This window comes from Poeciliopsis prolifica, unplaced genomic scaffold (genome assembly GCF_027474105.1).
Source record: "Poeciliopsis prolifica strain line A6 unplaced genomic scaffold, Auburn_PproV2 SCAFFOLD054, whole genome shotgun sequence".
NCBI lineage: Eukaryota > Metazoa > Chordata > Actinopteri > Cyprinodontiformes > Poeciliidae > Poeciliopsis > Poeciliopsis prolifica.
This window is the reverse complement of record NW_026562429.1, coordinates 3,525,985-3,539,709: the sequence shown is the minus strand read 5'-3', so window position 1 is coordinate 3,539,709 and position 13,725 is coordinate 3,525,985. Positions and strand designations below refer to the sequence as shown.

The 13,725-nt window shown below is 37.2% G+C and overlaps 1 protein-coding gene across 5 annotated transcripts in view; it reads left to right on the top strand.

Moving 5' to 3' along the window:
* Nucleotides 1-13,725, top strand: part of LOC129378876 (rho GTPase-activating protein 21-B) — a 73,077-nt gene that overhangs the window by 36,331 nt on the left and 23,021 nt on the right. For 4 of the 5 annotated variants that reach the window (XM_055059373.1, XM_055059372.1, XM_055059370.1 and 1 more), the window contains 4 exons: nucleotides 2,214-2,235; nucleotides 11,714-11,806; nucleotides 12,379-12,457; nucleotides 13,540-13,594. In XM_055059373.1, the coding sequence (XP_054915348.1) occupies nucleotides 2,214-2,235; nucleotides 11,714-11,806; nucleotides 12,379-12,457; nucleotides 13,540-13,594 (249 nt within the window). Of the gene's footprint in view, nucleotides 1-2,213; nucleotides 2,236-11,199; nucleotides 11,380-11,713; nucleotides 11,807-12,378; nucleotides 12,458-13,539; nucleotides 13,595-13,725 lie in introns of those variants that run through there. The other variant, XM_055059374.1, reaches the window with a different exon arrangement.

Below are 13,725 nucleotides of genomic sequence, written 5' to 3'. Positions count from 1 at the left end.
TCTTTTAATAAGCAATCTTAAAAGTGTGGTGTGCTTTTTGTATTCAGCCCCTTTGAGATGTTTACATCAATTTAGCACAGCTAGACACAAAAATAATCTCTGATTCATCTAAAGACTTTGACTGGACCACTTTGAATACATTGCTGCAGAAAAGCATCATAGCACTACCATGGTTCACCTCAGGGATGATCTGTTAAGAGGAGATAATTGTGAAAATGACATAATTTTCAAATAATTTTTAGATGCCTTTCTCTCTAATACCCCAAAATAAAATTCAGAGGACATCAGAAAAAGAATCTGCATTCTTCTTTGATTCTTTTTTATATGATTCTTTTTCTTTGTCTGGTTGATCTGACTTTTCTACCATCTGATTCTTCTTTGATTTTTGTCTAATTCTTCTGTTTCTTTATGATCTGATTCTTTTTATTTGATTATTCTGATTCTTTTGTTTCTTCTACCTTTTCTTTGTTTGACTCTTCTGATATTTTTAATCCGATTCTTTTTCATCTGATACTTTGAATCTTATTGTTCGTCTGATTCTTCTGAACTAAGACTAAATCAAATTCACTGAAGTTGGCTAAAGCTGCTCTAGTCTTTGTATTCCACTCCTCAGTATAACTTAGCCTTTAGTATTAATTTTTGTGAAGAATCTTTACACATCCAAGTTGTGAATCCAAGCCTTAAAGGAAAGTACCAAACGCTGTTTTCTGACCTCCATCGCTGAAGATGTTGGCTGCTCCGTTTTGGCTGGGAGCCATTTTAATCCGCTCTCTGCCGTTCATCCAGGCTAACTGCGGCTAAAGGGGTTTTTGGAAAATGCTAAATGTGTTGTGGGTCGTCTTTCTTATCAAAGTCGGCCTCGTATTATTTTTTGTGAGTGATAATTCAGGATCAGTTGGGTTTACTTTCCTCTGCAGTGTATTTGGTTAACCTCCTCTTCCGACAAAGTTAGCCTAGCGCCTTTTGTTTATAGCTGTTGGCTGTGGTTCTGCATGCTAAATGAGAAGCTGGTCGGATGTTCAGACGTTTGTGTAATCAGAGAAACACTGGACGGTTTCTCCCAGAGGTTTTCTTGAATATTTTAGTCCACGGTGGGACATTTTTGTTTCTTTGTGATCCTCCTGAAGCCGACAGTGAAGTAAGTCTGTTGTTCTGGGAGCATCAATGGGGGATTTTCACACAGAACCAGAGAATCGTCTCCAGCTTGGTCACGTCAAACCAGGACATCTTTCCCAGGATCAGTTGATTAGTGGAGAGTAAACAAACTGGTGGATTCTAATTAATTTGAAGGTCCTGGATCAGGAGCTGGTGTTTTAATCCTTCCTTAAGGATGCTGGGGTTTGCCTAAAGAGGTTCAGCCTTGAAATGCGACTGAGAGGGAAATTAAGGCTTTACGTGTCGACTGGAAGGAAAGCAAAAAACATGCCAAGATTTGGCCTTTTAATCCTAAACTACCCCAACATGTTGTTTTGTTTTCCTCCCTCATTAAATGGATAATCAGATTAACTGTGATTATTTATATAATCGTCATCTTACTTATTAATTGATTAATCATTAACTGACACTGAAACAACGCCAATTGATCAAAAAACAATGCACTCGACGCAGTAATTAAGACAAAATTGTACGAAATATACAATCATTTTGCATTTTATATGTCAAAAATCTACTTTGTCTATAAATATTTTCCACCTAGAACTCTTCCAATGGCAACATTTTCACCATTATGTAGATAAAATCTGTTTAAGCTCCTTTTGCTGTTCAGTTGTTACCTTGCATTGCATTAATGCTAAGTCAATTAGGAAGGGAACTAAACTTTTCACAAACTGATATCAGCACTTTTATTATTTACTTATATTATTTTATTTGTATTTTATTTATATATATTTAAAATGTTGTATGAAATAGGCGTGGTAAAATTGGTTTAAGGAAACATTTTTAGAATGCGCCAATTTTTTAAAATCCAATTAATTGTTAGATTGTCAGTTGAATGTTTGGAAATGTTTGAAACCAAAACGCCAAAAAACACAATCTCATTCCAAACATTGGCCGATACCAACGTCGACTCTGATGTATCGTACTTAACTTCCATCAAAGCACCTTCTGAATTACTGGGAATTTGTGTGAAGTCACAAAGTAATTTCCATAAATTAATGACCAACAGTTTCAATCAACCGTCTGACAGGATTTTTTTCTCTCTGTTTGTTTTGCAGGATGACGAGAACGGCAGCAGAGGTGAGTCCAGAACAAAAACGTGTCTATTTTCTGCCTCCATCTGTGATGTTTGCTGGGTGAGACCTCAGGTGCGTCACTGAGGAAAACAGCTAATCTCATCTCTGCTTGTTGCTCCAATAAATGGGAATTAAATGATTATTGTTGCTCTGATGTATTGCCTCACTTATGAGCAGAAACTGATCCATAGAAAGCTGTTTTGGTTGCAGCTTTATTTCAATTCCACTGATTTAAAAAGGCGGTAATGGTTGTTTTCTGTGTTAAAAGCCACACGACAGCTGTAGCTGCCTCACACGTACGGAAGAACATTATGGCCACCAAAAAAAAAATGTAATCATAAACTCATAATTCTGAATTTTTCTCAGAATTTTCACTTTATCAGAAATATTACTTTTTTCCCAGAATTATGATTGTAAACTAGAAATTATGACAAAATTTAAATGAATACAAATTTTTTGTCAATCTTTCTAAAATCCTAATAAATAATCAAACATTCTTAGGTGTATGTCAGTATATGAAAATAATCACATAAATGTTTATTTCTTGTTATAGGATTTGTAAACCTGCACTTTGGTCTTTCCCAGTTTTACTTGCTAGATCACCTGACTGTATAAACAATTTAAATCATTCTGATACTTTAAAACATGTCTGAATTTTGAGAAAAAAAAGTTTAAATTCTGAAGAAAAAAAGTTTTGAGAAAAAAAAATCTTAATTCCAGTGGAAAAAAAGCTAAAATTCTGAGAAAATAGTTAAAATTCCACAAAAAAAGTCAAAATTCTGAGGAAAGAAAATTTCAGGAAAAAATCGGACTTCTAGAAAAAAAGTGTGAATTCAGAGAAAAAAGTTGAATTTTTTATTTTAAAAAAGTTGGAATTCTGAGAAAGTAAGCCAAAAGTTGAAATTTTGAGAGAAATAATCTCATCATTTTGAGAAAAGAGTTTAAGATCTGAGGAAAAAAGTGAGAATTCTGAAATGAAAGTCATATTTTTCTTAGTGCATATAGTATCTGTGAGGTAGCGTTGCAGTTCGCGGTCTTTGCTCTCTGGCAGCCAGTACTCTGATCCTGGCGCGGCCTCGGCATTCCTCGGAGCATCCGGCTCGTCTTTCCAGCGTTCAGTATGCGGCTCACGTCTGCGGCCCAGCAGGACCGCTCTGCTGCTCTTCATCAGAAACCTTCAAACAGCCACATCAGTCACATCCACATGTCCACACACAGCCGCAAACCTTGCCTCCATGTGCGCCTGCGGTCGTCTGCAGAAACTTTGAATGTTCCCCCTTTCTGAGTTGCTTATCTGGGTTTCTTGAAGTGTTTCAAAATAAAAGCAAACATCGGTTATTTCTTGGAAATAGCTGCACAGAGAGGAAGATAATCCATCTTTAGCTTTTTGTTTGTCTTGGAAAGCTCCCAGCGCCCCGACTGGGGGAGGAAGTCGGCTGTTTCAGCAGTTGTTGAGTCACCAGTAGGCAATGAAAGTGTAAAAAAAAAAAAAAAAAAGTCCCTGGAAGTGAAAGGAGGGTCAGTGGAGCATCTGACATAAATCTGACCTCAATGTTCTCCAACGGGAATCAGAGAGATTCCTGTAAGTGTCCCTCATCCTCCCTTGTGAGTCTGTGGTGTCACATTCCTCCTCTCACCCCTCACCAACAAAATTAACTCCTCCATGTTCTCCCTTCCCTCTCATCGTGTGATTTCTCCATGGACGGGAACGTTTCTGAGCGTCCTGGGAGATATTTGGGTTGTTTTCAACCTGCTGACAGGTCGGTACCGCCACAGGGTTTCAGAAACTAAGGTCAGGAATGTCGGGAATTCCTGGAAAAAGTCAATAGATAAGTAGATAAACATTTCATATGTTGCAACCTGATATTTACTTACATGGTTTAACTTTAAGGGTTTATTCCCACCAGCTGTGTTTAGTCCGCTTTAATCCAACACCAGTTTGTAGAAAGTCCGGTTTGTTTGGGAAGGTGTGAATGCGCAATCTAACCACAAAGGTGAACTCTGGTCCGCCTCCAAATCTCGGTATTAGTTTCAGTAAAGTGAACTCTGATGCAGTTTGAATGAACATGTGAATGCCAAATGGACCAGAGATGACTTAAAAAAGCAGGAGCTGGTCTAAAATGCAGGGCATTCTGGGTAAAAACAGCCAAAACAAATGCGCATGTAAAGCTTTAAATGAAAAATGACTTGTGGTCTTCAAGCAACGACAAAGAGAAACCTACAACACCTAAAATCTGACGTTGTGCCTTTGTTTACATTTTGTGAAGAAGGAATTTGAGATCATTGTCTTTTTCTGGGATTCTCATGTTGCTTCCTTCTGTGGTTCTTGGTGCAGCGCCCCCACAGGCGAGGAGGGGAACAACTTTTTCAAAAGGTTTTGTTAGTTTGACACAGTGCAGTAGGAAAGTGAACCACAGCAGCTGAAAGTGTAACAAATGTTGCAATTTTGGTCCCAAATTGAACCGAGTCTAAAAGACTGTCAATAAGACCAAACCTTTTCCGGTTGCTTTTCCTTCCACAAACTTTTAACAATATTTTGCTGGAATTTTGACCCATTCCCCCTAAGTATTGCGTCTGTGTTGCATTTGCCTGACTTGTTTGTCCCATTAGTGTCCAAGCTGGAACTTACTGGCTGATGCGTTGAGATTGTCCGTGTTTCCTTGCCTGTCCTACCAGGTGCACCAGTCCCTCCTGCAGCAGAACACAAGCCATTTTAGTCATTTTAACCTTCGATATTTAATCCACAGTGAGGAACGTCGTCATGTCTTTGATTTCTGTGGTTTCTCTTGTTGATATGCACGTTGTTGTGGTTGCTATGTGACGACTGCGGCTGCAATCGGTCCAAAACATTCATAACGTCAGCGACAAGCTATGTGAAGTCGCACCGAAACGCGGACGGATAATACGAGCCATGTGCCTGGTGGTTTTAGCGTTCAGGTCAGCGCAGCAGGTGGGGGTCGGCTGACTGCATGGTGTTGCCGCTGGACGCTCTTCAATCCTCCAGAAAGAACAAAACGCACAAACAAGCTTCAGTTCTTTAAAATCTATGAAAACCAAGCTGGAGTTTCTGAGTTTATTTGCTTTCACAGCAGTTGTGTACATACCAAGAGGCTGCTATTCTAAATCTAAATTTCTGTCGTTCTCCCTCTGACTGATCCAGTCCCACTGTGTGTTTTAACAAGCTGTTGAAGGGTAAAATCCCAAATTTCTTTTTTTCTTTTCTGCAATGCTTGTTAAACCGCACAGCAAGAGGAGCAACACACAAAAAAATTCCCCATCTGTTAAAATATTTGCTTTTCTTTCAACATGAGTCTCTTCCCAACTTTATTTCCTCACTTTTCTCTCCTTTTCGTTTTTGCTTGGATTTCAATTTGTTCCCATAAAGTCTGCGGAGGGAATGCGAGGCAGCGCAAGCAAACAGGATTCCTGTTTTCTCCAGTGAGCCTTTTCAAACATGCCTCGCTTTTCTCCTCTTCCCTTGTTATCCAGTTTCTTCATACCAGTATTTGTCTGTTTGTGCTTTCTGGATGTGAACAGAGACTCTACACAATCATCCTGAGTGGAAATGTAGAGAAGGGCTGAAACAATTAATCAAATACATTGTGATTAATTGATTATTGAAATAATTGTCAGCTAAGTTAGCAAGTGATTAACCAATTTAAAAAAAGGCTATTTGCTGCAAGAACAATATATTTAGAGCAATAATTAAGTAAAAAAAAAATCACATTTTGCATATGAGGCAAATAAAAATAATTTGTCTGTAAATATATTCTCCCCAGAACTCCTCAGCTTACTAAATCTTATTTAATTTTTAGAATGAAATAATATTTAGTGGTAAAATGACAAATTTGTAGAATGTGCTGATTTTTTTTTTATCCGATTAATCATCACAATAATTGATTAATCGATAACCAAAATAACAATTAGTTGCAGCTCCGATATACATTGATCACTTATCTTAACAGTTATGATTTTGGAGTGTGGGAGGAAGCCAAGTACCCAGAGAGAAAACATCTATTTAGTGGAGTACAGGCATAAAGATAAACAAAAACTATCACTTGGTACATCTTTGGTGACTTCAGTCAGTTCTAAACAGTTTTTTTTAATTCCTGTAGGAATTGAATTTTATTATGTTCTAAAATTTTTAAAAGTAGACATTTAGGAGTTGACAAGAGATTTTGGGAATTAGAATCAGAAAATATGGTAAGAAGTTTCACTTGCTGCTTTTCAGTATGAAGTAAAATCATTTTTTATGTGAATTAATTCTAATTTTATTGAATATAGCAGATGCAATTAGTGCAACATAATAAGACACAAACTGCTGTAAGTGTTATAATAGTTAGACATCAGCCATCTTGGATTTTAAGGTCAGGTTTGGTGAAAACCATTTTTTTCACTCAAAAACCTGAAATCAAAGCTTCTTTCTATTAGTTTAGTCATTTAATGATAATCTGATCCTAGTTTTTGTATTTATCACTCATTCTGTCACATTGTAAATTAAATATCAGAACATACCAAGAAGCTGGCACTCAATTGTTCCTAACAGTTTTGAAAATTAATTTACGTTTTGCACATTCAGTCCTTTGCATTCTTTTTTCCTTTTATTGGCTCTCTAGTTTTGCTAGGTACAGTTGGATAATCTTTTCCAGGGAATGTTTAGCTTATTTTCAGTTTTCCTGGAAATAGATTTGGCATTTGAGGCTGAAATTAAACCAACAAGCTCCAGATGTTGGAGCTTCCCCTGCTTGAACCTAATCTCCCTTGTTTTGTTGTTTGCCTCATTTAGCAAAGAGAAAACAAATCATTGGACATATTTTAGCTGCATGTATCAGTGTGATGTTAATTTCTTCCACCCAAGTGGGTTTTGGTATGTGTAATTCATCTGAAAAAAGTGATGGAAAGAACTCTCCCACCTTCCTGTTCTGGTGGGAAAACATCAGGCATGTATGTGTTTTACTGTGTTTTGAAGGGAGTGTGTGTGAGGACAGATGTAGCAGCGTAGTCAGTTTGAGGTTTGAACACAAATTTTTAAAGTCAGACACACAGTTACAAGAAGTTTGGGTAACGATTTTACAACCAGGTTTGATTCCTTGGCAGAATTTGGGTTTAATCAAACTCTAATTTGTTGGCTAGAAGATCTGTTTTGTTATATGCAGGCCAGAGACCGCCCCAAAAGCAGGAAGTGGACTACAACGCTGGGCATTCTGGGTAAATACAACCAAAACAAACGTGTTAGCAGGAGAAATGCTTCATAGTCTGATACCACAACTGCTAAAATCTGGCGCTGCTACACTTTGTTTATGTTTTGTGAAGGAAGATGTGTCAATGTCTTCTTCAGAGGTTTCTGTGTCATTGACTTAACTGGTTCTTGGTGCAGCGCCACCACAGGTGAGGAGGGGAACATGTTTTTCGAAAGTTTTGGTTCATTTGACCCAGTACAGTTAGAAAGGGAACTGCGCCAGTTGAAAATGTAACAAATGTCGCAACTTTGGTCCCAATGGTGCCAAACGTGAAAACAGCATGAGTTTGTTTCTGAATTTACTAGACATTTTCCTAAAATTTTTGTCACCTGGGCCAAATTTGTCAACTGAGAAATGACATTTTTAAAAACTAACGTTACCAAAATGTGTTTTTTGTTGTTGTCACCTAATCAACAATAAACTAAACATGACATATTTTTATTAAACAAATAAAGTAATTCAATATTTTTTAAATCCCGACTTCAAATAATTTTTGCATGTTTTCCTTGTTAAGTGAAATGTAAGCAGTTTGTTTCTTATTTTGGGCTTCATTAAGAAAAACAGAAAAAATATTTTGTCTGTCTGCAATAAAGACAAACTCTTGGTCCGTCTTCACGTCAAAACATTTTCTGTATCCAGATAAGTTGTAATGTAGGAATTAAAGACAGTTTTGGGTGCGCCAATGTGTTTTTTAGAGTATGAATCAATGAGTAGACCAAGTCCTAGTTACCATGACACAGGAGTAAAACAAGAAAAGATGATCACCTTGTGTTGCATGTAAGATTTTTGTACGTAGATTTTAATTTAAAAGTCATATTTTTGTCCTAATTTATTTGATTTGTTAGTGAATTGTGGTCGCGGGGCTGCACAAAATCACTGCAATGGCCCACAAATGGCCCACACACCTCACTTTGAACACCCCCGGTTTACAGTGTTCAGCTATTAGAGGCGTTTGACCATGTTTGATGGTAACGGTTCAGTGGTTTTTGAGGGAATTTCGCTTTAATTTCATGTAAAGTGTACTTGTGCTTTGACCTTCCCACACTAAAGACGGCGCGTTCGTTGCCAGAATTTTACGCTTCCTGTCATCAGGTTTCTCCTGTGGATCCGACCTGCTGCAGATAATCATCTAAACATAAACAAAGGCCTTCTCCCTGGGCTGGAAGGCCCGAGCACATGTGCGGCATGTCGTCTACATTCGTACATCTGCATGTGGTTGCCGATGCTTGTAAACGTGAGAGCGCTAATGCTAATGTGGAAGCGGGCTGTGTTTTTACGCCGAGGTTAATGCAGGGATTTGGCAGCAGACCCAGATCTCTGTAGAATAATATTATCTAACCCAGAACAACATGGGAGCGGCCGGCCGGCCGGCCCACACAGCCGGGCCCAGCTGGGCGGCGGGGCCAGCTGCCAAACCAGAGACCAGCGCTAACTGGGAGCTGCTACCTGCAGACAGGAGACCAGTTAGAGTCAGGCTGTCAGCCTTCCATACATCCATCCAACTGTTCATCCAACCGTTGGCTGATCATCCATCATTTTAAAGTTTCCAAATTGAAAACCTGATTCCTGACTTCATTGTCTCTTGGTTTGTTCCCAGTTTGGGAACCATTAGTTATTTTAACCTCCTGAATGTTTATGAGCGACAAGATCAGAGGAAACATTAAGCTAGCAGAATTTTAGATTTATTTAATTAAATCAGGTGACATCAGTTCTTTTGGGATGGATGGAAGGAAAGAGGAGCAGTGCAGCTCTGAGCGCCCCCCGGTGGACGGCTTGGAGAAAGATTCAAACGCCTGTAAATAAAAATAACTGGTGGGTTTTTGCTGCTACATTTCTAACACTAGATCAAAATCACTTTTACATTGAAACGGTTATTTTTAATGTTTTGTTCAAACATCATTGCCCAGCGAGTCGATGTCAGTGTAATAAATGATTAAAGTGTTGGCTCTGATGATATGCAGTGACCTAGTTCTTCAAACCGGTTCTCTTTCTGCCCGAGTTTCACGTCTTACAATCTCAAATCAAAGCAAACTATAAAATCTGAATCTCCTGTTTCACTCGGGTGAAGAAAAATAATAATTTTATAAATTAGGAATGCTTTTCTTCTGCTGTAAAATATTGAATAATTAATTATCTTGCGTCATAAAAGCTGTGATATCCTGTTTAACTAGAGATAGAAGCAGTTGGGTTTTGGTGCTACAAATATTTTTATTTTTATTTACATATTTATATATAAATACTTTATTCATCCTCAAAAATTACAGAAATATTCTCATCCATGTATTTTAAAGCGTTGTTGTTGTTGTTGTTGATGCTGTGGGCAGGAAAGAGCTCCAGCAACAGTCAGTCTTACAACAAATCTGTAGAGGCCTCTGACTGAAGATTGCTGTGGACAGATTCATGACGTGCTATCAGTTCAATATCTGTGAAGCAGAGATGAAATTTCACAGCATAATATCCCAGATTACAGCATGTTGTAAATTAAATAATCTGTCAGTGGAATTTGTACTTTATAACCAGATTATTATGGATTAAAAGGTTTACAAATGCCACTTGAAAGCATCATTATCAGACTCATTTTTTGTAACAAATACCTCCTTCTGAAAACACCAGTGTTTAAACAATTGCAACTGCTTTGAACTTTTTAATCAAAATGTAATTCTGCTATTTGGAGCAGCTGAAGTCGCCGTTTGCGTTTTTAATTAAAACCAGCTGCAGTTTATGCTTTTACTAAGACACTTTGGAGCATTAAAAATGTCCAAAGCTTGAGATTTCCACATGTAATCCCGCTCATCCAGCTCCAGGCGTGGAAACTTGCAGAATCCAATTTGTGCTGAAGAGTTCGGTGAGGTTGGAGAGAGACGTGAGGGGAGGAGTGTGTTTGTAGGCAAGATGCACGTACAGCATGCAGCATGCGCTCCACTGCAGCATGCGCTCCACTGCAGCATGGCGGGTTGCAATCAGAAAGAGTAGATCATAAAATGTCATGCTGTTTCTGAGAAAATCTGCGTCAGTCTGGGAGTTAAGGATTCATCTTAAAATGAATGTATGTTTTTGCTTAGTACGTTAGCTAGAAATAAATTCACCTTGCAAAATCGAAACTGTTATTTTATATTGTCTGCAGTCAAATCTGGTACCAGATGCTCTTCCTTTAGTTGTTTCTAAAGTGGTTGAGTTGTTTTATTAGATGCAGACATTCTAAACGTTACGTTCGTCTGCTGCCGTATCATGCCAGCCCACAAGAGGGCGGCAGAGCTGTGCAGTTACACAGAAAACACAGTGAATAAACAGCGACGAAGGGCATCTGTTGATTGATTTTACTTAAGTAGGACAGTATATACAACTTCTCACAGGTTTTTTTTATCCATTACTGTTTCAAACTGTTAAATTGAAAAACTAGTGACTCTGCTTCAAAATGTCCTTACATATTTGACTTTTTATAACTTCATTAAAACTGAGACTGCAATTAATGATTATTTCAGTAAACGATTATTTTGACAATTAATTGTTTAATCGTCAAAAATAGTTGTTTATTAATCTGAGGGTTAATTGATAAATCAGTTTTGAAATGTGCACATTCTACTGATTTTTCACATAACTACTGAAACCTTTTTTTAAAAAAAAACAAAACATTACATTAAAAAATGCAAATAAACAAATAATTTGATCCATTTTTCAAAAAATAAGAAAATGAACATTTTAAAATAACATTGCATTCATTCCTTCAGTGAATTTGAACCAGTTGAAGCTCAAGCTGTGCCACTTGAAAAGTTTTAGGTGAAGCGTTGCTACAAGCAAAATATTTTTATCATGGATGCAAAGTCTATGCATATTTCAGTGACGTTTGGTGAGGATCATAGCTGGTGAGGCTCGGCTCCACCTACCTCCCCTGAGTCCACGTCACTGGCGTAATTACCACAGTTTTGACTTATTTACTGCTCTTCATGTGATGTTTTTTCAGCAAGTAGCCTTTTAAAATTTTTTAATCAATTAAAAACTATTATTTCACAAATCGATTAATCATGAAAAATATGATTAATCGTTTTGGCTGTAATTAAAACACTTACAAATCCTGTCAATTGGAGCTTATTTTTATATTTTATGATTGAAAAGCTTCAGTTGTCTGCCTGTTCTTCCATGAGTCAAACAGCAAGTCAGAAAAAGTGAGGCAGTGAGGCCTACCTGTGTCTCCTCGCTCTGACCAATCATCTTCATGCCTTTTCTCTCTCTTGTCATCGCCAGGGAGACAGAGGAACCGCCTGGAGCCAATGGACACCATTTTCGTCAAGCAGGTGAAGGAGGGAGGCCCCGCCCACGGAGCTGGACTCTGCACAGGTACACAGCATCATTTGTCATGATTGGAAATTGCCAAGCAAAACAAAAAGGAGGTAGAAAATAACAGATGGCTGAACAAAGTCTAACATTCTTTTCTCCTGCATTCTTACCTTTTTTCTCATCTTATTTATACATGAATCAGTTCTAATTATAAGCAGCGAGGATAAAAATACTTGAAGTGTTGAGACAATGAATCAGCAGCGTAAAGTTTAAAGCGAAGGTGATGTTAGGAGTGCTGGGTTGCCAGGTCAGCACGCTTCTTACAGGAAATGTTACACTAAGTGTTCTGGACAAGCCTTCGTAGCTGTCTGCTTTTATCTGTCTCCTCTTCTGGGAGAAGGGAGTGTTTTCCCACATTTATCCGGTTTATCCCCCAAACTCACCTCGCCTCGCTTCCTGTTGGAGATGGCCATCTTCAGAAACCCTGAACTTACTGTCAAATAAACACATTGTTCCCTTTAGATCTGAGCAGAAGTAATATATGTTTGTGCTGCATGGTCTCTCTGCTCAGTAATTATGTGAAGTGTTTTTCAGTAGCAGGTTATCTCAATTATTCCCTTAATTCCTTCCAGGGGATCGGCTTGTGAAAGTGAACGGAGAAAGCATCATTGGGAAAACTTACTCCCAGGTCATAGCCCTGATCCAGAACAGGTAGGACTGCCACCAGGCGGAGCCTTGATTTTAACGTTTCATCATTTTTACAAGCCAAAAAAATCCCCAAATATCTTGAAAGTATGATTAATCTGTTGATTATTCTCATGATTAATCGATTAATCAAATAAAAATGAAAAGATTTTTTTAAATTAACTACATAAGCCTTTTTTATGGCTTGATTTTTATAAGTAGCTTAAGGTTTTAAATGAACTAACAATTATTTTAGTCACTGATTAATCTGTCAATTATTGAGATGATTAATCAATTAATCAAATAAAAATGGGTTTTACAAATTTTTTTATTAACCACTTAAGTATTTTTTTTTAAGTTTAGACATTTAATACAAAAAGTGGCTATTAAAAGTGACTTAAGTCTTAAAGTAAAATAACAGTTATTTTAGTAATCGATTAACTGATTAGTCAATTAAAAAATTATGCATTTTGCAGATTTTTTATTAAACCACTTAAGCCTTTTTAGACATTAGAAATAAGTAATTAATTAGATAATTAAACAAATAATTCAATAGTTTTTCTAATTAAGAAAATGTATATTTTTATCTTAACTGTAAAATGTATATATTTTTTGTACAGTTTTGGCTTAATTACTGCTCTGAATACGTTCTTTTTTCCAGTAAATGGCCTCTGAGTCTGAATACTCAAGTTAACGATTAATCCATGGCTAAATTAGTTGACGATTATTTCACTAATTGATTAATCTGATTAATCGTTTCAGCCCTACATAAAACACAAGCTTTCTGTTGTGTTTTGCAACACAGGCAGTTTAAAAAAACACTTTTCTCACAAAAAAATCCTCTTTACAAAGAGGAAGGAGGAACAAAATGGCAAACTGGCAGTAAAATGTAAAAAAAAACAGATGTTCAGCAATCCATCAACAACTGATTGATAAATGCATATTTTTATTGTAAAGAAAATCTCAACACATACATTTGCATCACCAACCGTCTCGCTTATCCTCTGCTGACACCTTTAAAGCTTTTTGTTGGATATAAAATCAGCAGACTGGAGATTTAAACTTGAGTTTTTTTGTAATTTTTGTATCCGTTTCCTCTGATCCATCAGCGATGCCTCGTTGGAGCTCTGCGTGATGCCAAAAGATGAAGACATTTTGCAACTGGTATGCATTTGTTCTGTTATTACTACAAATTCACCTCATTAGTCCAGATTTAATAAATATTTTAAAATAAAAACTGTTTAAGCGACAATCCATCAGTAATGATTCAGCTCCCATTTACTGGAGCAACAAGC